At 45.8% G+C, this 23,370-nt stretch overlaps 1 protein-coding gene across 1 annotated transcript in view; it reads left to right on the forward strand.

The window, feature by feature from the left end:
* Positions 1–22,859, forward strand: part of tmtc2b (transmembrane O-mannosyltransferase targeting cadherins 2b) — an 86,330-nt gene extending 63,471 nt beyond the window's left edge. The window contains exons 7-12 of the mRNA XM_076042706.1: positions 81–159; positions 3,344–3,465; positions 8,926–9,007; positions 10,705–10,819; positions 15,700–15,763; positions 20,527–22,859. Coding sequence (XP_075898821.1) covers positions 81–159; positions 3,344–3,465; positions 8,926–9,007; positions 10,705–10,819; positions 15,700–15,763; positions 20,527–20,706 — 642 coding nt within the window. The 3' untranslated portion in view covers positions 20,707–22,859. The remainder of the gene's footprint in view (positions 1–80; positions 160–3,343; positions 3,466–8,925; positions 9,008–10,704; positions 10,820–15,699; positions 15,764–20,526) is intronic.
* The last annotated feature ends 511 nt before the right edge of the window (positions 22,860–23,370 follow it).

A 23,370-nucleotide genomic window follows, 5' to 3' on the forward strand; every position in this document is an offset into this window, starting at 1 on the left:
CTGAAAGCTGCAGCGCTGGCTTGACCAGCTCCTCTTTCTCTTCTCCAACCTCTTTTTTTCCCTCCTCGTTTTATTCACAGGAGGCCCTCGCTGTGTTTAAAGAAGCAATCCACAAGATGCCGAGGCAGTTTGCGCCGCAGAGCCTCTACAACATGATGGGTAAGAGCCTCGAAGGGTCACTTGTCTTGCTTTTCAGTGGCAGATGTAGATGGAGGAGTGAAGACAAAATCTTTACAAAATGCACTGCTGCTGCAGTTGTGGTGGGACAGTTGTGTTTAGATGCCCACGACAGGCACTGCACTAGTTTGCCTCTGAATCATGAAAAACCTAAATCACGCGTGGCAGAACTGATTTAGCTTCGGACACCACAATTTCCGCCTCATTCATTTTGCTCTGTGAAAATTGTTAAACCCCAGCGGTTCTGGTTGAAACGTTATTGTTTTGTCAGAAGTGGGAGTAGCAAGTCCAAAGTCACTGTGGTGAGAACCAAGGAAGTCAAGTCGAGTCATACAAAAATCTGACCCATCTCCCCCCAGTTTTCACTTTAAGCGTAAGTTACTTTATATGACGTTACGTTGATGCATCTTAAACTTAACATGGCTTAATACTAGCATTTATAATGAGCAAACGCTAGCTTTTTAGCTAACGTTTGACGAATTGGACCAGCCAATAAGTTAGCTAAAGACACCTTTATTGTGTATTTTATTGAGAAGACATACCTTCCTTATTAGCTTTCTGGCCATGCTAAGTTCAAGCTATATGTTAGTATTAGCGAACGTTAGCTTTCTAACAGCCCTAACAGTTCGCTAGGTGGGTGCATTCACGTAGCTTGCCGTTCTTTGGGGGTTTTATAGTGACGGATGAAGTTGTGGTGGTTGTGTCACTGGTCTTTGAGCTGCACACCCTGCATACCGCTGTTCTCTTCTTCAGAGAATCATCGACAACATAATCCTTAGACCCAAATTGAATTATCCTTGGTCTAGCCACCTCTATGACTGCTGCTCATGTGTTGATGTTTTGACCGCTGTTGGTCAGCGGGCAGCGTGCATTTCACTCGATCATGTTTCAAAATAAAACACATTTTCTAATGTAATCTAAAAATAAATAAATAAATAAATAAAAGTTGCCAAAAAATGCTAATATTTAATATATATATATTTTTTTAAATTCAAGTCCTTTCGAGTCATCTTTCGACTCATTACATTGAGAATGTAATTCTTGACTCTGAGCCCACATGTAACCAGTACCTGCAGTGTAAATGTGTTATGGCAAAAGTTTGACAGGCTGACAGCCAGGCCGGGAGAATTTACGCCTTTTTTCTATTCTAACTTCTCTTCACTCTTTTAGAGTTGAACCTGTAGCCTAAGCTAATCAGATCCAATCTGCAAAAAGTTTCAACGCAACAAAAAAGTGGATTCGCTGGAATTCTTTTTTGGAATACACTGTGTTTAGGACTATTTTGACACTGTGGTACCTCTATCTGTGTTTTTCACTGCTGGAACAACCGGCCTCGTTAGATTGCAGCTGCACAACAGCTGCTGTAGGCCTCATTATCGCCGCAGCTATACGTTACGTCTCTGCTTCTCCCTCCCTCTCTCTCTCTTTCCTCCCCAACTCACTCAGTCCTGGGCCCATGAAGGCACATACAGCACACACATACAAACACACTCTTAACTCTCACTCCCACTCGCACGGCACTGGTTGTGTGAGTTCCAAAGTGGGAGGGAGGGCCGGGAGCGGGTGCAGCAGCTTCACTTCTCCGGTGGCGAAATGCTGTTTGACAGAGCGACTGAGATTATGTCAAAATGTTGATGAAAAGCCACAGTGGCTGCCGCCGAGGAGCAGCCCTGCGTCTGTAATGGAGGCGCTGAGCCGGAGATCAGCGATTTGCACGGCTTAGCCTCGTCCCCCCCACCCCCCCACCCCCGCCTGAACCGATTTGCACATTTTGGCACACCTGCGCACGTGCACTCGCAGTTCTTGAGCTGTTTGTCAGATGCTCCGTAGCAGAAGGTGGATGGGAATCCAGCGCCCTGCTGATCACATTCCAACGTTTCCCTCGTAGGATGAGGAATGTTCCCCTCTTTGTAGACGTCTACTCCAGTTCTAGCGATGGAATTTCTTCTTATTTGCTAATCTCACCCAAAGGTCTGCAGCCTGTAAATTTACTAATCTTCCAGGTTCCTTTAAAACCCATCAGCAAATAGGGAAGTCGTGTCAGAACAGAAAGTACATACATAAATTTTTTTTTTCAATAATCCAGCCCGTTGGTTGGTGGTAAATCTCTGAAATCCCGATAATCCTTTCTGTCAGTCACAGAGGATTTAACCAAACGCAAAGGCAGAAATAAACTTCCTAAGTCCTCTTTTGGAAAACGCAAAATGCGCTCTTGACATTTTTTAAGCCGCTAAGTTGGAAACAAGAGGTGGAAGAGAACGGTATCGTCTTAATCAAATTATTTTCCACACTTGACGTAACCTCTGAGGGGGGATGTTTCTCATTAGGTCGGTGCAATAGTGCGGATCCCCAACACTCACTCAGGTCTGAAACACGAGGCCGCCGCGCTCACACCAAGATAAGATCTCGAGAACACACTCGTATATTATTTTACATCTCAGGGGAAACCGGCTTCAAACTGGCTGCCCCTCTCTTGTTTCCACAATAAGGGGAAGTTGCGTCTTAAACCTGATTTACCTCGCCGCGTGTTCAGGGTTGTCATTACACAGTGTTATCGCTCAACGGGCAGCGAGCTGCGACTCACGAACCCGAGCTGTGATTCGGCGTGACACCTGTTTCCTTAATCCCCGCCAGGGCACGGAAAACCCAGCGAAACGCACGTCTCGCCGGCCACCACATTGTCTCCAGCACCTCGAGATGATATATGTGTTGATTTTAACAGCCGTGTACCAGTCCATGTTGTTCGGGTCCTGCAATAATACACGTGTTATTGGATGACCATGAGATTGGGGACGGGGGGGAGGCGGTTGTTTTTTCAGGTGTCAGGAGGCACAGGGTGGGACCTCAGGGTGGGGGAGGTATCGGGTGATGTCTGACAGGTCAGGCTGAGAAAAAGTGGGTGTAATACACTGATATGCTTTTTTATTTATTTCTCCATAAGCCATCCCACGGAGACTCCCCCCCCCTTTTTCCCCTATCGAAGAAAACACAGTATAATCTTTGCTTGTTTGGTAGAAAAGAGTCTTTCCAGAAGTCTGCGCAGTGAAAACAGCACATGTGCGGGGTGCCGAGGGCCGATCCGGCTGTCATGGAAACCCACAGCTGCGATGTCTTAACCTTTCTGACAGCTTGACCCCTGACCGGACCCTCCATTCTGCCCCCACAGGGGAGGCCTACATCAGGCTGAACAAGCTGCCCGAGGCTGAACACTGGTACAGGGAGTCCCTGCGAGCCAAGCCGGACCACATCCCAGCACATCTCACTTACGGCAAACTGCTGGCCATGACGGTAAGATGTTATAATGCCCGGAGCCACCGCCATCCTTCAGTGGTGACTCGGTTTGTGTTTGAGGAGGATAGAATACAGATTAATACAAGGCCGAAGTCTTATTGTTTGCACAAAACAAAGGCACATCTTTATTTTTAGCCATAATATTTGGCTGGATTTATAATTTTATATTTGTATAAGGTTCATATACTGCCCATAAATACATTTGGAAAAAGTGTATAATCGCAGTACAATAAATGTACTATGGTTTACATTCATATACATATTAAAGAATATACAGGGACCAAGGGTCGATCTTCCAGTTAGCTGCCATCTTGCACTGCCATATTTCTAAGGAAGCCTGGTGTGGACAATCCAGTCCGCCTGACAGCACGTTTCATAATTAGGGTGACTGCTTGCATCTTCAAATAAACCAACGAAGAAGAAGGTGGATGAGGTATCCAGGTTTGTCCGTGCAGGCCACCGTAGCTCACAGGCAAGCGCAGGAGGGGGAGAGACAATGAAAGACACTGCGATCTGAAATGTCGACTTTTATTCTTGAAAATCCTCAAATATTACACACTTGACCTTTAGGCTTTCCACTGATGTCGGCACAACACTTTGAGACACCTTTGGTTACGGTTTCGCGCAAGCCAAATAAAGGCTGATTGATTGAGTTGATGGACTAGGAGAGTCGAGTCATTCCCTACTCAGACAGTCGTCCAGTGACGTGACTGCACTCCAGATTGATGCTTAGCGTCGGTGAATAAACCATCAAAGGTTGGAAACTCCTCAGTAGTGTGCTGCTCAGAGGATTTTTACCTTTCAGCTGTTGTACCAGACGGGGCGACTTTGAGGTCTGAAGGCCCAATAATTGCATGTCTGAGCCCTCTTCATCCAGCGCCTTGTTTCACCGGACCTCTTATCATTCCGTCCGTCAGCTCGCTCAATCCTCTTCATTGCGCTCTTTCATCTCGGCTAGTTTTCCATCAGTTCCCTCAGCTGTTTTTTCTTCTTTCTTTTTTTCGCCATAGGCTGGAACGATGCAAACTCGGTACGGATAATCAATCGTCTCTGGCAAAGAGGCGGAATGAAAGGGAGAAAAGGTTAGAGTGAGAGAACGAGACGTGACGTTGCATCTGTCCGTCACCAGCAACAGGGGTTGATTTAAAATCCATCTCTGCGCGCGCTGATTTGAGCGAGGGTAGCATAGCAGCACCGCCAATCGAATGCGTGGCTCTGCTCGGGCACGTAGCGCGTTCGGATTCTGGGGATATCAAGTGCTAAAAGAGAAAGAAAACCTACATCCACCCGGCATTCTCCCAGAATGAAGAAAGTGAGATTCTCTTGCAGCTGACTTATGTTTCGATAAGCAAAGAATGAGCCGCCTGTGCTGCAGGGAAGGTCTCCTGGGCAGGGGGAGGCTGCAGGCCGAGTGTACCGTGGGGGTGGACGGCGAGCTGGGGTCGGCCAGTCATCCGTTACTGATCCAGGCTAGATAGGCGTATTTGGAGCGGCGCTGACAGAGAGCTGAAAGCGGGGGCGGGGAGGGCTGCCCCAAGAAAAATAAACAAATTAAGGAGAGCGGCCGCCGCACCGAGGGTCAAGAGAAATGTGGCCGACGCCCGTCCCCGTCCCCCCCCCCCTCTCCCTTCCACGCCGACATGCCCCGGAGGAAGCCAATGTGTCACCGAGCCCGAAGCGGTGGGATCTGGTTTTCAACAGCGAGGGGAGAGCCATCCCAGCCGTGTCCCCTCTCATTTCCTCGCCGGCCGCCGACGCTTCCCCTAATTATTTGACTGTGCGTGTTTCACAGCTTAGCCAAAAACCTCTTTTGTGTCCTCTGACTGTTTGTTTTGCGCCCGGTTTTGATTTGGACTTGTTGAATTTGTCCAGGGGAGGATGAATTCCTCTTTCACATCTGAATGGATTTTATTGCGCCAGCGCTGGCGGCGCCGCCTTTTTTTTTTTTTTTTTTTAAACCGTGAGTTTCACAAAAGTGGTGATCGCTTGCTGCGATCGCACACAATAAGTCAATTTTTATCCTCCAAAATTCAAAGGGAAGGTCATAAAGGACACATTGTGCTGGCAGAAACTCATTTACAAACTGTTTTTTTTTTTTTTTTGGGGCAATTAGATGATTATCTTTGTCTGTTGAGATCAACTAGTGAATGAAAACCTAGCAGACAATAAAGCCGCACTGTCTGCCCCCTGTCCTTTCCTTTCCACTACAACAGCATTGTTGAAATGTCGGACACCGGCCTTTCGGCGTCATTTTCTCCTGGTGAGGCAACCTCCTGTGTGGCAGCAGCGCTGTTAAAAAATGCCACGCCGTCGTAAATTCCTGTCTGCGAAAGCCCACAGCGTTTCAACAAGACCCGGAGCGAGCGAGACGGCGGCTGCGGCCGGCCGGAGCTCGGTTCGTCGGTGGAAGGATGGCGTCTGGAGATCCAATAAAACCCTCGCAGGAGGGGAAATTGGTGAAAGAGCTCGAGTGCCATAAAAGATCCTCTGAAAAGGGAGAGACCTTTAATCAAAGTGCAATAACGCATTTGCGGCCGTTAAACTCCAACTTTGATATACGTCGATCCCGGTGTTGACGCCCGTTAAAGGCTGATGATCAAAACCAGCGCAGGAAGTCGAACTCCCAACCCCCTTTTTCCACGGCACTTCCTGTGGTGGCAACGCTGTGAGCGATGAAGCTCCTTTAGATGTTTTTTTTTTTTTTTTTGAGGTTCGGATCCCAGTGGGAGAGCGAAGAGGGTCTGACAGACCAGGGCTGAGCCGAGCCGAGTCGATCCGATCCGAGCGGAGCCCCGCGGAGGCGCTGCGTGATGTGTGAATGAGCAATGAGCAGAGGACGGAGTGGAGGGAGGGTGAGGAAGTGGGAGTGAATCGCACAGATCGATGTCAGGCCGCGCTGACCCCTCCGCGCCTCCGGGGGGGGGGGGTCTGTCTCTGGTTCTCGTGCACTCAGCGGGTCACACGTACACGAGCAGCCTCGCAGCTTCGGATCGGCGCTGACATTTGTCAATTCCTCGGCTAACGCGGCGCAGGCCTCAGCCGGCGTCGTCGCCTCGTCCTACCGAAGCCGGAGCGACATCTGCGCTTCGTCCGATCGTATCAGGAGAAGCTACTGCGTGAAGCTAGCGGCCGGTCGAGCCCGGCAAGTGTTGGGCTTTTTCCTTCCTTTTCGACGTCTTGTTTTCAGCTTTGTGTCTTTTCACCCACAACCCTCCGAGGTGCTCTCAGTTCAGCAGTTCATGTCACGAGATTCCGGGGGGAAAGTGACGTCAAAGCCGGCCGGCTGTGGTTTCTATCAATCCCCGGCCGCTTTCGTCTCAAGCAGGAGCCTTTCATGTTCAGCACAGAAGTTAGTCAGAAGCTTTTTTTTTTTCCCAGTGGATGCTGGGATGATGAGTTATGAGCAGGAAACAAAACGTATTTCCATCGTAAGGTCCAATGCTTGACTGGGAAAATGATTTTCATGACAACAATATCCGTGCGTTATAGCCTGGAAACTTCTTCAACATGCGGAACGTTTTCTTTGGGGGGGGGGGGGTCTATTGCTCCCTAATAGCCATACAGCTCCTCTCAGCAGGACGTGCGCTATTACACTTTGTCGTGTCATAATTCATCACTTGCCCCTGAAAAGCATTTGAGTCGATAAAAACTTTTTTACCACCATTTTTCTTTTTTTTCTTTGTTAGACAAACGAACCCAGAGACTCTATTATAAAAACAATAAAACCATTAAACAAGCTGTCAATCAGGAGCATTTTTGGACACTTTCAGCAACAAAAAGAAGACTAGTTATTTTTTGCTCCAGATGTGATTTAACACTGTACAAAGGAAAAATCCAACCCAGACATTACGATTTTGCTGCGTTCAGACTGCAGGCGAATCTGATTCAAATCAGATTCCTTCTCAAATCTCAAATTTTCAGGGCTGACTGTCCACAGTCACAGACAGTCAAAACCCATCGGTGTATTCAGCGCTGTTCACACTGAGACGCATCTGTCCAAATGTGATTATGTGAAACCACCCCCCAAACGTGGTTTTAATCTGTTTTGCAAAAATCCGATTCATGTGATACGTGACTGTTCAGACTGCAACTGGTTTCAATCTGGATGGGCTAAAAATTGGATTTTCGCTCACAGTCTAAACGCGGCCTTTTTGGTTGAATCCAACATTGCATCTCGGATTCATTGCCAATCCTGAGCCTTAACACCCCTCTTAAAAGTCTCCATCTCTCCAGCCATCACAAATCGTCACAGCCCTTGGAGAAAAACGTAAACATTTTCGAAGTTATTTACTACGGAGCATTACAGTTCAATGATGTCACTTGCCCGAGCCGATTGACAAAACATCCGCCTTCACTGACGGGTGCACATCACTGATCGGGTGGCATCTGGTGTCAGATTGAAAGCAGGGATGTGTGGCGGTCCCAGCTGGCCCCCTACCCTCCATTGGCCAGCTGCTCGGTTCTGTTTGAGCTGTGATTGGTTACATGTCACGTTTAAAAGGGCCTGCGGGAGCTCCCCCCCCCCTCCCCCCCCCGTAACCACACCAGCATGTGAAGCCCTCACATGCTTCTGATTGGGGTGTGCTCGTCCTCACTGCGTGCATTCCATTGTCTCATAATGGTGGAAGCAAAGCTGCAAAAGCAGATGAAAGGATTCCTGTGTGCCACTGCTGCGCCTTGCATGATTTCATTCAGCCTGTTTGAATGGTGTAAAATTGTCCTTCAATCACAGTATATGTTCTTTAAAGTGGATATTCATAATAAACTACAATACCTGTTTTTTTTTTTTGTTTGTTTGTTTTTCTCTATTTTGCAGCAACAATTAATGCCAAAAGAAAAGTCAATGCATAACAGCAAATTCTTCTGAAAAGTTAAGCTAATAAAGTGGTAACAATAGTTTGATGATGTTTCTTTATTTGTGAGAAAAGTGTGATATATTACTGATGCACTAATAGGGAAGCACAGGGTTTTGTGCTTGTGAATATATTGCACATCCACGTATATTCATGTATACATATAAATACTGCTAACTTCAATAATTAATCATCATACATAGAGAAAGTTCTATTTCTCTCTTGTTTCTCACAGCTCTGGACTCACCCTGTTATGTTTGGTAGAGTTCAGGCCACCCACGCACACACATTCACACTCATATAAACACACAGGCGACCCTGGGTTGTGCTCTGGAAGTATTATATGAACAGATAATAGGGTTTAATAATGAACAAGCACTCGACCCCGGCTGGTCGGCCTGTGCCAACCACGACAGCGGACACCTAAACCAGCACAGACCAACACTGTGTTTCATGCCTGTTGATGTGGATTTTCTATTATTATCATTATTGTCAAAGTGGAGCCGTGCAGGGGAACATTAGCCGTTCCCGACGGTTCTCCTGGCTCTCTCGTGGGTTATTTTAATGGAGCGAAGAACAATAACGCCACTGTGTTTAACCCCAGGGGAAGAAGACCGAGGCCGAGCGCTACTTCCTGAAGGCCATCCAGCTCGACCCCGCCAAGGGAAACTGCTACATGCATTACGGTGAGCGCACGCTTGCGAACGTTTCATGAAACTCTGACACGTCCGCGCTCAGATCTCGCGTTTGGCAATCGAACACACGTGCGTTTTGCACAAAAGCCGGAATTTCCTTCGCCGCCTCCGTCGCTGTGATCAGCCGCGCTCGTCCGCCGGCACGTGGCCGCTGAAAAAAACTGACCAGAGGAGAGGATGGTTTCCTCTCATTGTCTTCTTTAATTTGGCGGAAATATGAAACGTGACGCTCTTGGCGTCTCCCGTCTTACATCTTCTGAAAAGCCCTGAGGCTTTGGATCACGCCGCCTGAGGACAGACGTCATCACCAGGCTTCTCTTAAATCCCGGCTTAAGAAACTCACTTTTATCATGCGAACTTCCCTCATTTTATGCGACTCTATGCCAACGTTTGAACATGTATTTGCTTTGATTCCTTCAATCTTTAAAAAAGATTTTTTTGTCGCGGGCACCGCTTGTCGTGTATTTATTTTGTTTAATATTTAAATTTAAGCTGTTTTTATGTGGAGTTTTTGCCGGTTTGTGAATAATTTGATCGCTGCCCATTGCACGACGAAACACAATGAAAGTCACAATATCACACCAACTGGACATAAACACTCACATCATATCAAAAGTTAATCACTTCCCTCATGTCAAAACTTGTAAACAGCAACTTATTATAATAATACGTAATAACACATTAATGATACATTAATAATACGTTCTAATAATAATTATTATTATATGATTATATTTGACGCTGAAACCGTTCGATTCATCAGGTCAGTGGTGAATCAGGTGCAGTTTTTTTTCAAATCAAAAGGTGTGCATCTGGAATTTGTCTCTTTATATATTCCTTTTTATAAGATAAAGTGAATTGGTTTAGAAAAGAAAGAGTCCTGGTTCGGACGCCGAGACTGGTCATGGTTCAGTAGTTAGCATGTTTTCCGATTACATACTTTATCATCACGGGACACATTAATATATAATGCTATTTTTGGTTGCCGGTTTTGAAAGCTGAATGATACTCTGTTTCAAAGACCACACAAGCCACTGAGCTCTGGTTTCCAACTGTGAACTGTTAGCATTCTAACCAATTCTTCAAGTCGTCCCCTTGAAATCGCACACCATCAATTAAAGTATCCATACGCGCAGTCTTTTGAATGCCTTTTTTTTTTTTTTTTTTTACATCTTAATGTGCTTTTTATTCATTTATCTTTGATAAATCACCAGCCCTGCGTAGCCTCTGCCGAGCCCGCAGCTATTTTACACTCACTTATGCTCCAAAGTGTTCCTTGAAAAATCTCCACGCACCTCAGGTTTGCGTCCACTGGTGTTCTGTTTCTTCTTCCACACTTCTGGATGAAAGTGACTTCGCAGGTGCGGTTTGGCGTTCAAATACACGACCGGCGGCTGAGATTCAAACCTGTCGGTGAGCCACGTCTTTGCGCCGCCGTCGGCGCGTTTAAAAAAAAAAAAAAAAAAAAGGAAGACACCGAGAAGGCAAACGCTTGCAAATTCACAAAAGAGATCTGAGGCAGCGACGGCTCTAATATCTCATATATCAGCATTCTACCCCGGTGCGGTGCAGGCTGTGCCCCGTGTCCGGGCCAAAGGAAACATTTGCAGATTGTGTTCTCCCCCGGCGTGCCCTCGGAGGGGATCCCTCAGTGTTTTAACAGCTCTCTCTCTCCCTCGCTCCGCCAGGCCAGTTTTTGTTGGAAGAGTCGCGCCTGCAGGAAGCGGCGGAGATGGCGGAGACGGCCGCGCGCCTCGACGGCGAGGAGTTTGACGTGGTGTTCAGCGCGGCCCACATGCTCAGGTGAGCGTTTCAGCTCCTCTTATCATATTGTCTCACCGTCATCTTCATCTTATTTATTGTTGAATATGTATTGTTGATGTTGTTGTTGCTGCTAGTGACACACATAACATTAGCTGCATTTCCATCACTCCATCACAGTTGCGCAAAAACCTAAATATCGCAATAAAAAAACTGGTATTGGAAACGCCTAAACTATCGCTAAAAGGCTTTGACGCTCTCATGAGGTGGTTTTTCAGACGTATCGATAAAGAGGTATAAGATATCGCAAAGGTGTCATGGAAACACTTTTCTCGCATTTACGCCTCACCGGACGTGATGTACGTGGGTCACGTGACCAGTTCACTTCAAGTGAAAATGGCGCATTCTGTTTGGATGGAGGAGGAAGCGGAATATTTTTCACAAGTAGCCAAAGAGAAAATTAGAACAACCATTCTTGACAGCAAACAAACGTAAGCAAGCAAGCGCAAACGTAAATCTCGCGGGACGAGATTTTCCGAGAGAATTACGGCTTATGCGCTTCACGCCATTCAGCAGAAAGCACCTGCAAATCGCAACTGTACTTCGTCGAAATTTTAGAAATATCGCTTTTGTTTTGCGAAAAAACGTCATGGAAACGCAAAGCTATTGATACTGTTACTGTCTTGCGTATGCGTTGCTGCACATTTCAATAAAGTTTATTCTATTCTGTTCCATTCTATTCTCCTTCCTTCTCGAAAAACCTCCCCCCTACTCCTGCCCCGACCGTTTACGCAAAGACACGGGATTATTTATTTATTTGTTTTACTCTGCTCAGCCTCACTGCACTTTTCCACTGGCGAGCTGAGAGGAGGCTGCTTGTGTGTGAGAGGGAGGCAGGAAAGAAGGGAGGGAGGTCCACCGTCTGCGAGCTTTATCCACAGGCTTTACACGACTCCCTCAGCCTGCCTGATTACTTGGCCATGCCTCGTAATCCTCGTCTCTCGCCACCGCCGCCGCCGTGCCAGCCCCGCAGCTACTGCTGCGCCTTGCTGCGATGTGTCTTCATATGGTGGTGCAGCACTCCATCTCACTCTTTCTCCCCCTTTTCGGTCCTGGCGATCCGCTATCGGCTCATTGCGCCCATCAGGTGATGAGCCTGAGCCGCTCCACAAGCAGCTGCACGTCTGAACGTCAATCAACACATTCGCGTTTGGTTAAACAAAACCACCAACAATAAGTAATTGTTGTGTTTTTATAATCAGAATTATTTGATATGGTCCACTATACGGCGCCGTTAAGTTGCCACCTTAGCATCTTAGCATCGTGGTCTGACGTCGCAGCACGAAAAAACACAAGCAGTGAGATCAGCCGAGCCATCAAGGTACGTCAACACGCTGTGGACTTTATCTTGATGTGAGAAGGTTATTGGTGATGCATATCAGTCTTTCATTATGGCCATGAGCAGGAGGCTGTACATGATGAAAATGTGGCTGCTGGTTTGTTTGTAATTTCCTTTCTTCTCAGTAGATGCTACCAAGTCTTACAAACCGGCCCTTCAAAGATAACAGTCCTCATTTCCGAGAAGCAAATAAGTTGAAGTTGCACCTGTTTTTAGCCTCTGCGCCAGAATAGGATGTTTTCCCCATTTTTCTTCCAATCAAAGACCATTTTTTGGCCCTTTTTTTTTTTTTGGAATGAAAATTTCTTGGAATTTTGCTACCGCCTTAGTTTCATTTCACAGGCACGTCTCCCATTAGTCCGCCGGATCTTCACCACCAGGAGTTTTGGGAGAGCCTCTCCCCAAGCTCTGGGCCGGCGTCAGTTTTTGAAGAGCTCCAGGCCCGTCGCTGCCTCTGTACTTTTTCTCCCGCCAGCTTGGCATGAGGTCCCGGCGCTCTGCTGCTCCAGCGCTTTGAGTGTTTGTCTTGGACGCGGGGACGTGGAAAAGCCCACGGTTGGTGGCGGCACAAGCGAGCCGACGCGGAAGACGGGAAGAGATCAGAAAACGGAGAGGCAGACGCTCTCAGATGTGCAAATGTTTTTATTGCTCTCGTGGAAGGTTTTTTCCTCTGCAACCGTTTGGCTTCGCTTTCGTCCCCGCCTGCTTGGGGTACGTTTCTCAGACTAATTTGCGGTTTATGTTGCGACCGTTGAACATGGAAGACTGGTAAATGCCGAGGTGACCGGGGATGTGCTTTTGCCTCCTAATTCTTCACAAGAGGAAAATCTTTGATGTGACATCACGGGGACGGAGAGAAATACTTCTACCGGTTCTTCTAGTTCACCTTCAGAGACCTTTACTCCAACCATGTGTCTTTAATTGAATGCCGCACTCCATACTTTTCATATTACCAGCATGTCATACTGTTAGGCATGCCTGTTTGCGCACATCGGCCCCCTTCTCAGTCTCCAGTTGTATCAATTTGTCTAAACTGCTAATGAAATTGGAGCGATAGCCTCGTGGGCTCCTCCTGGGGGAAGGTATCCGTGGTCGGCCGCGCAATGGAGGCAGACGACACAGCTGCAGTCTTCAGCACGAGTGTCTGGCTGTTGTTAGGGATGCAATTTCTTCATTCGGTCATTAGCATCCAGCGGCGCGCGCTCGCAAGCTGTCCTGTCGCCGCCGCGATTTGTGCACGTCTGAAGTTAATAAAGCGTCGCAAGACAACAAGATGTTTTGCGGGGTCGATTTTGAATATGGTCGGAGGCGATTCCCCCCTATTTTTTTTTCCCTTGCTCAGCTTAGTTCTTCTTGCTCTTCACCCTGGAGCTCTTCTAGCCTCGCGCTAACCCGGATTTTGTGCTCAGGCGGCAGTTTTGCATGCTTGGCCTTTCCCTTCTCTCTCTCTCTCTCTCTCTCCCCTCTGAGCCCACAGTCGGCCCGGAGGTCTCATTGCCTCGCCGCCACAGCGGGGCAACACTACAGTTCCCTCTGATAATGTGTTTATAAATGTGATAATGATATTATAGAATGAAATTTATGTTTTTTGTCTGTCTTTAAAAAAAAAATAAAAAAATTAAAATCACATAAGGCACTGCGCTTTCTAAATATTATGCTGGCAAACGAACATGCGGTTGTGGTTGGACTCGGAACAACCCACATTTATAATCTCAGGACAAATTCAGCAACTCAAGACGGTGTCTGGATCGCCTCAGGAATGTAAAATGCCTCTTGTAGCACGGCTTTGGAAAAATGTAGTTGTGTTTAAGAAAATAAACAGCAGTGGCCCGTTGGTCTCGGTGTGCAAAGTGGATAACTACCAGGACGGCCTTCGCCCGTTGAGTGTTCTTTAGAATACGCCGAAGCTTCAGGTCCAGCTCGTGGTCATTCAAATTTTTCAAAGCAGCCTGGCGTTTCACAGCTCATTTGCTTTTGTAAATTGTGACTAAAGTTTTCAGAAGACAGATTATACTCACCTTTGTTACTCCCCATGCCCTCAATGGCATCTTCTCTCAAATATTCTCAATTAAAATGCAACACTTCTGATTTAGTGCGATAAAATATTGCATTTATTTTATTTCAAACGCGCTACTCCTGATTTGTTTTCTCCATTAAGTAATTATTCCAAAGTTAAAATTGAGATAGAATTTGTATGTAATGCTCTAGTTATAAATGCTACTCACTCATAGATTTTAAATATCTGGGGGTTTTTTTCCCCCTTGGGGTAATTTGGACCCAATAAAACAAACAAACAAATGTTTTCAGGCTCAGTATTTACAATTCTTTACTCTATTTCACTCTGAACGAAGCCACAGAGCTCGTAAATCAAGAGTAATTCAAAAGGGCTATGTGTCTTGCCAGGCCGCGACCGATGCAGTAATCCTACAGTAAAAGCTTTTCCTTTTATCTGGGACGGTACGGCTGACGATCCCTTAATAAACCGCGACAGCCCAAATGAAGCTGGGGGTCCAGTGGCCCCGCCGCTTTGATCAGCGCGACTTGAGGGGCGAGCCGTCGTCCACCTCGCCCTTGACTTTGTCAGCGGTGAATTATTTGCGAGGAGACAATCGTTGCCATCAGTCGAGGGGGAGCGCAGCGGCAAAGCATCAAGGTGAACGTGTGGGATGGGAGACGCATTAATAGCAGGAAGTGAACGGAAATGGAGGAGCCACGGGGCGGAGTGGTGCCTATGAAAGGAGATAAGAAGCAGGACATTTCCTGTTATAACTGCAGAGTTTTATGTCTTACGGGGGGTGGGGGGAACAACATAAAAGCACATTCCCACTTCCGGGGAATCATGCCGACAAGCCATCTGCCTCCCAAAGCCTTTTGTGTCGCAGTGTGGGATGAGCAGCATGTTGTGCTCCGTTCTGCTGTCCTGGATACAATAGAGGCGCGATTGTGCCATTCACTTCGCACATCCAACCTCGTATCGCCTCTCCTGTTTTGAAGAGGAACTTCCAACTCTCTTTATTTTTCTGTTTATACCTACAGATATTTAATTTTTGTTTGTGTCTTTAACGTTTTAACGTTAATATAGTTCTTGATCTTTTGCACTGTAGCCTTTTTTTTGCTGCTGTAATTATGCAAATTTCCCCACCGTGGGATCAATAAAGGTCTTCTCCTTCTTCTTCTCCTTCTTCTTCTTTTTCTTCTTCTTCATTACAGCTTAGTCTCAGATTGCCGACGTTATGTTTGTTTGTTTGTTTGTTTTTTCGGCCAATCGGCCAATCATCCCCACCGTGAAGTTCATTTTTAACACAAACAGGACAGATGTTACGAACTGGACGACGCTTTCCAACGCGAAAAGAAAAAGCCGATTGGAGCAGCTTTTCTCATCCCTCTTGCTGGTCCTCCCTGTTATTTTCTCAGTGACCCCTGAGTTCCAGTATACACACAGGGTTCAAGGCCTCATCTGAAGCCAGGAGTAATAAAGATGACTAATGGGCGCCTCTCCCTGTTTTTTTTTTTTCCTTTGCAGACAAGCCAGCCTAAACGAGGCCGCCGAGAAGTATTACGGACAGGCGGCGAGCCTGAGACCCAACGTGAGTACAGCCGTGACTCTCTAATCATCCTCATTACTATTTGCCGTGATGGCCGACGTTGAAATTAAAGCGCGCGTGGCTCCGTGCCCGGCACTGCCTCGTCTCAACAAGCCTCCATTGTCAGTGAAACTTCGGAGAAATGAGCTCGCTCACTTTCGACCGAGCTTAGCGGTTTGTTTGCGCAGCATCCATCACCTACTTCAAAGAGGGAGCCGAAGCGAGTTGACCCAAAAGAATAATGATAATAACACTCCGTCAGGGGACTTTGACATCTTGAAAACAAATGGGGGCTCACTCTCCCCCCACTCCCCTCCCCCGCCTCCCAACGGGAGGGGCTCCACTTGTTTAGGCGGGGTCCCGCAGAAGGAACTGACTTATGTTCGGCATGTGGTCACGCTGTTTGCGCCGGCGTCTTGATTAGAAGAAATCGGCCCAGGATTAATGATCAAACTATTTTCTGGACAATGTAAGACAGTCAGGGCTGTAGTTGGGCTTTTCAGTAACATAATCAGTCAAAGGCAAACAAAAAGCCAACGGGAAGTTTGGGTCTTACGAAACGCCAAAAAAAACGAAAGGACACGCAGAAAACAAACCATCAAACTGAGCTCCATTGTTAACCCTGATCTTGGGTAAAATTCCTGGAAAGGGATTGTTTGTTTGCTGCATGTGATCATATCCATATGCAAGAGAAACACTCTTCCCCCGCTGCCTTAATACAAACACATGGACCGTAAATAATGTCAGGGAACCATCGCGATCTAGGTAGGTGTTCCGGTATAGTTTCTCTTTCAGTAGCAATGCCCCAAGAACACTTTTAAATTTCACCAGTTCTATTTTTAGGACATGATACAGTGCGGCTCATCTCAGAAGCTCATTAAAATAATAGTAATAATCTTAAAGTCACAATGGCTGCTGAAGCGTCGGATAAAGAAACACGTAGCGGGGAGCTTTTCGACTGCAAACTAAAGTGTGATATGCAAATGGACCCAAAATGCTTTATAGGTCCAATGGATTTCAGAGGGGGGGGGGGGGGGGGGGGTGACAGATATGGCAGCTATTGTCCACATGAACTGGCTCGGCACCGGTTAATAGGAGAAGCAGCGTGGACTGCCCGGATTTGTTGTCTGGACATGTGCAAAATCCATTTGTGCTGAGAGTTTCTGAGCACCGGCAGCAGCCGTAGCTGAAGGTTTGGTAAGGAATCGGTCGCGCTCATCTTGAACATGTGGAAGCTGTGAACGGAACTCCGTGTTTGCCAGGTTGTACGTCCATGCAAGCGCTTATTTGGAATGGGGTTTTTCCATGTGTTCTGCCATTGATCACTTGTGATGTGATCAAAGTTTACGTGGAAATGAACTAATTCAGTTTTATGGGTTGTGTCTTGTTTTTTGTGTGTGTAAGTAAGTTTCCACTGTATTTCAGAAATACGAATGACTGTAGAATTTCTATTTCCAAAGTCAGCAGTGTGTTAATCCCCAGTGTGAGGAGGGGGGATGTGTTGTGTGAAGTGTTTATTGCGATAAAGTGCTGAATTTGAACATGTTTTATCCCCAACTGCTCAGTTGACTCTCTGACTAAATCACCAAAAATCCAACAAAACATCGTCTGTGTCAAAGTGCTTGGCTGGCAATGACTAACACCCTAAACCAGGACGGGGAACACACACGACAGCGCATTCCTGCAAATTGGTGTTTTTTTTAACAATTTCTTAAAACCTACTAGCAAATGTTTCTTAGTTAAATGCCATAGGCTTAATGTTTTATATTTTCTTTGCTTCAAGTACATCATAAACCAGAAGTAAAGATTAACAATTTTGATTGCATTTCTCACCATCACAGGGGTAGCTCACAGTTTAAATTTTATAAATACGTCTATGTTGATACAAACTGTCTTTTACAAATTCACATCAGCCCTTTGTAGATGCATTTAAAAATCACTGGGAATAAGCTTAAGGTGTTCCTCAGAGGTGTATCTCAGGCCCAGACCTATTTCACTGCAACTATTTTGTCCCCATTTATTTCAATGCTGTGTAATGGGCATTTCTTCTACGAGCTGCCTCACGAATAGTGCATCTTCAGCCACGCTTGTCCTTTGTTCCACCTCATACTACTTGACTTCTGCCGTGTAGCCTGTCCATCTTCATCATTTGTCCCATCACACTGAACAGCGGCACTTGTGTTTTACATTAGGCACATGTGTTCTCTCGCCATGACCTGGAGACAGAGCCATTCGCTCCGTTGACAGGATTCAGTCCATTTGGCCCTTGAATTCGACCAGTCCAATCAAAGTGGATACCGCAGTGGCTTTTGCCCAATTTCTGCCTCCATTGACATCTGTCCTTTCCAAGTCCCTAATTCTATGTCAGTGATTTCACTGAAATAGCGATTTAAAACCATTAGGGTTGGGTCATCCTGAGCTAAACCCACAGCCTTTACGGCACATGTAGCTTTACGGTCGGGACTAATATGCTTCACATCTGGCATCGCCTCCGTCGCTGCATTGCCAATTTTGGGAAGAGAAGGGAGCCAAAGACGTTGCAGAGCAGCGGGAAGTGAAGCCGGGGGGTTGGGTGGGGAGCAAAGAAAAGAGCGTTTTTGACAAGGGAACGCTTTGCAAAGTGTTGCAAGCGTTGCAAGGGTGAGCACAAATGCCGTGTTGGGGCTGTAAATTAGCAAAGTCTTAGCAGTACCCAGTCGGGGGACAGCCTTTGGATGAAGATAAGGTGAGGGAAAGTAAAGCCTCAAACTGATAAGTTTTGCATGGGGAAGGGATCATCGGGATCATCGGAGTTTCTGCTGAAAGAGTCTTGACCCGAGAACCTGCCAGCAGTGGATTCTCTTTCACCCAGCAGAGACCTTCATGTGCAGCCCCCAGGAATCACAATCACAGCCCAGATAATCACAGCCGTCAATCACGAATACGTGGTTGACTTTTCAATTTTCTCCTTCAATCATCGGTCTGAGTTAAAGACAGAGGTTGGCAGGGTGTCATTCGCACACAAAACTGTGGACATACATCTCTAACACTCATGCTATGACATCTAATTCAACTGTTTACAGTTTACATTTCACTTCTGTTTCTATATTTTGCTTCGTAAAATACTAAAATCAAATAGACACATCACCTTTTTCTCACAAGAAATAATTGTGTTGAAATTTGCCACAGAAGGGTCCATTTTGGGTGAGCTACCTCTTAAATTTTGCGCCACCTACCACTTACAGCCATTTTTCAATATACACCTACTTGTCACCTGCCTCCTGCCATTACCTCAGTTGGCCGTTTCCACGTCTCTTTCAACCACATCCATGTGTATTAAAATAGTTCTAAAAAGTTATGCCCTGCCGAGTTGTGCGATATAACAGCAACCAACTTTCAAACTAAACGTTGTAATGTTGTTTGACCTTCCTATATGTAGTGGGTCAGTCTGCAGGCAATTTATCGTAGAAGCAGGCTCCAAATTGCTACAACTATTAACGTCAGGAACTCTGGCTGCTCCCTGCCAACAATAATTGAAACACAGAGAGATAATTCTGTTTCGCCGGGGGATTAACGTGATTGCACAGCATGAAGTCAGAGTAATAAAGTCAGTACCTTAAATACACTCGCAGCACTTTTGGTGCAGACCTGTGTAGTGCATGTGTTACGCTTCATGACTGAGCAAGGAAGTCAGTCAGTTGTAACTGAAACACAAACGAAGTAGCTAGCGTGTTAATATTCAAAAATATAAAAAAATAAAATAAAAAAAAACTCCTTTAAAAGTTTCATCACCTTTTGATGGCAAGTCATGAAAATATTTTTGCTCTGTTTTCCTGGAACTCCTTTGTTTGACGATTACGTAAAACTTCCCAGTTGTTCTTTTATTTTAAAAGTGCAACTGACAGTTATTCAGAATCGCTTAAGAATCCATGAGAACGGGACTGAAGTCTCGTCCAACGGCGGATGAGCAATGGTGAGGATGCCATGTGCCACTGCGCGTGACAGTGATGCATGAGGTGGCGATTACGGGGGGAGAAAGACAAAACGGTGCGAGAGAAAGTACAGGATCCTGTTTCTGTTTAACATTCCTTGTTTCCAAGGAGTCTCACTTGAAATTGCAATCGGCCTAAGCAGTTAAACAGTAGCTTCGCTGCAGCATTAGACTTCTTTTCCACACATCAAATTAAAATGGAAATCAGATGTGGCCCCTCTCTCTCCGGGCCGGGATATTTTACAGCGCTGCCGCAATTGTTCCCCGGACGCCTTTCCCGTATTTATGTCCCCGTGAGTCAGCCGCCTATCGAACTGATGAGGATTTGGGCCCCCTGGCACCGCGGCGTGTTTACCTACCTCCACTTTGAAGTTGCGGTTGCTCGCTCAGAAGTGACAAGGCACAGCGATGCAACGCACGCTGTGAATTGAAATTGCAAAGAATGTGAAAACAGTTTGGCGGATGATGCTAAGAAAGACCAAAGAGATGCTCATACAACTACAAAGTTGCTGCGCTGCTATTGGACAATTATCTATCCTGTAGTACAAATGATAATTTTTAAAAGCTTGAAATTGACCAAGTTGAAGAATTTCACTCTAAAAATTGCATTAAATTCACTCTATGTTTTCTAGAGTTCTAGTACTTGGATAATACATTAAAAATCAAAAAAACATTGGTTTAAAACTATCAATTCTGATTAGTTGTGGGCATTTCTCTACTCCACTAAAAATGTCTTCAGAAGAAGATGCAGAGGAAGTTGAAATGAACTGACTTTGCCTCCTCCTCTGGCTTTCAGTATCCCGCGGCCTTGATGAACCTGGGAGCCATCCTCCACCTCAACGGCAAGCTGCAGGAAGCCGAAGCCAATTACCTCCGAGCGCTTGATCTGAAGCCCGATGACACCATCACCCAGTCCAACTTGCGCAAGCTGTGGAACATCATGGAGAAACAGGGCCTGCGGACCATGAGCCCCTGACCTCCCTCCACCTACCACCACCCCGCCGCGGGGCCTCCAGCTGGAACAAGGAGGACGTACGGGTCCTTCCGCCCATCTTGCTGGGAAAAGACAAGAAGGTCTCAGGGAGGTTGTTGCTTCAAAGCGACCTACGGGGGTCCAGAGATCTGCATCCACCACTGGGCAGCCGGCTTCCCTCGGGAGCTTTGCCGCACTCGGGCAGGCGCTCGGAGGGAAAGTATCTGGACTCTGAAGGACTGTCGTCAAAGTCAAAGCTCCTCACAGGAACCACACTTTTATTTCTCCTTGTGTTTTTTTTTTTTTTTTCTCCTTTAGATCTACAGCACTTAAGCTTGAAGCCAGATAGGTACACTGTTCCACATTTGTGATGAATTAGGGGTTTTCTCAAAAAAAAAAAAAAAAAGACAAAAGGAAACTAAAGAAAATGGACTTCAAAGTGGTGAAATTTGTCCCAAAGCAGGAGAAGAAATGTGAAGGAGGACAAAGAATCCCATTTCTTTTCTGTTTAATTAAAGGTCTCAGCTGTTCTGGCTGGATGACAAAGAGATTTAGGCATATATGAAGAAACCAGCTGGAATCCCTTCGCGCATAAGACAAATTAAATTGACTTTTGCACACATCTGCAATTCAGCTTTGCTAATGAGATTACGCACACTCCATGAAGCTTTGATATAAGTGCTATCTCCCCCCCAAACTGCATGCAAGCAGGTATTTAGAGACAAAACTTAAAGAAAGGGAACTGAATTTGGTTGCCGATGAGGCGCAAGTGTTGCAGACGCATGTTTTTTTTCAACGGGAAAAATTGGACCCCTCGGGTGTTGCCTTGTCTGATCACACAAGTTGTTTTAGCTTTGATGTCACAGAAGCCAGGTGACATTTTTTTTTTTTTTTTTTCGTTCTTGCAGAAAAGTGGCAGAAAAAAGCAAAAAAAAAAAAAACAACAACATAGAAACAGAGTTTAATAAACACCGCTGTCAGATGGAGCTGATGGCAGTGAATAAGCAGGTACGGCGGGCGGTAGGACGTGTGCCGAGCCGTTCAACAAATTCAAATCAACGGAGAAATATCCCCAAAACCAAATACAAAAACCACCACTTTGCAGGTGCTTTTCGCCAAGCAACCTGTTGCACCGACGCTGCACATCTGAGGGAAATGGTGCAACACATTTTTTTTTCGTTGATTTTGGTTGTATAAATTAATCTTAATATATAATAACAGTGTGAATAGTTTTCAATAATAATGATAATAATAATAAAAAAAAAAAAAAAAAAAGCGTGCAGACAAAGCAAGTAGCCAGACTTGAAGTGGGAGCTTCGACACTGAGCAGGTTTGGCCGCGTGAATTATATTCCCACCCTGTCGGAAGTCTTAAGGTGTCATTCTGTATATATTCTGTGTAATTAACATCTGAGTGTGTGTGTGTGCGTGTGCGTGTGCGTGGTGTCGTCGGAACACAGCAAAGCGAAAGTGCACCTTCCCGCCAGTGAGACTATGTGCAGTATTTTGTGATGTTTTTCGTTGTAATTGGCCAAGCGTCTGTGTCCTCGGTTCTCAAGTCTCTGCGCGCAGAAACAGCTGGCACTGTGTCGTAGCCGGGAAGCATGAAGGAGGCGAGCGGAGGTCAGGACATCCAAGTGCAGAGGATCCGGTCTTTTGCTGCTTGATATTTAAATCCACGTGAAGGAAAAGCAGCGCCGACGAAGGATTGAAGCGTCGGACTGGAATTACTCGTCAACTTTTTTTGTTGTTGTTGCTGCAGCCGCAGTGGCATCGTTCACGTTCCCTTCACGCAACCTCACATCAAGCGTGTGTGTCTGTGTGTGACCAAGCACCGATAAATGTTACCGCGTGAGTGAAGATGTTTTCTTTTTCTTTTTCTTTTTAAAAAAAAAAAGGACAAAAAAAAAAGGTTGCACTCTGTGTCTCTGCTCAGGGATTTCAAGGAGTGGGTTACTGCAGATACGTGTTCACAGAGCGTTTACTAAATTAAAGATTTATTTTTGAAAGCTTGTCGTATTTGTATAAATTATGGAGATTTGTAGCCTTTCTCCCCCTTTTTTGTAATATAAAGAAAGAAGAGCAATGTGCCAGATTAGACTGTTTCCTCTTCTTAATGTCACTTTGTTTTCCACAATAAATTTACGGTTATTCTGTTTTCCAATTTGGTTTGTGAAGCACTTTTTTTTTCTCGTATTTCTTTGTTGCCGTACACTAAATTGGGAATTTATGGACATCAGTGGAGAAGCCAAGTGTGATTAATTGTCCATAGATCTCCAGAAAACAGCATCGTCAGCCTGCTCACTTAGTGCTTAGAGGATGCCAATAAAGAGGTTTGGGTTTTTTTGCTGTTGAACAACGATCCTGCTGAAACCGGTTTGTTGTTATGTCTTCATGTGTACAGAACTTAGTACTTTATTTTGGGAAATAAACAATACAATGAATGCAATACGGGTATTTGAAATTTAAACCGGGCATGACTACAGATATCCGCGTGAAATTTGGCTATGATTGATCGCTGTTTTCGGTCCTTAAGCTACGTTAAGCTTTTAAGCGTTTTAGAATGTCCCCTCAGTATCACGTTATAACGTGAAAATTATCACGCAGTTTCACGTTACACGTATCACGTTACAACATGATACCTAGACATGTTTGTTTTTTTTCCTAG

This window comes from Nelusetta ayraudi, unplaced genomic scaffold (assembly GCF_046127955.1).
Source record: "Nelusetta ayraudi isolate G7.1 ecotype Tasmania unplaced genomic scaffold, CSIRO-AGI_Nayr_v1 ptg000071l, whole genome shotgun sequence".
Taxonomy (NCBI): Eukaryota; Metazoa; Chordata; class Actinopteri; order Tetraodontiformes; family Monacanthidae; genus Nelusetta; species Nelusetta ayraudi.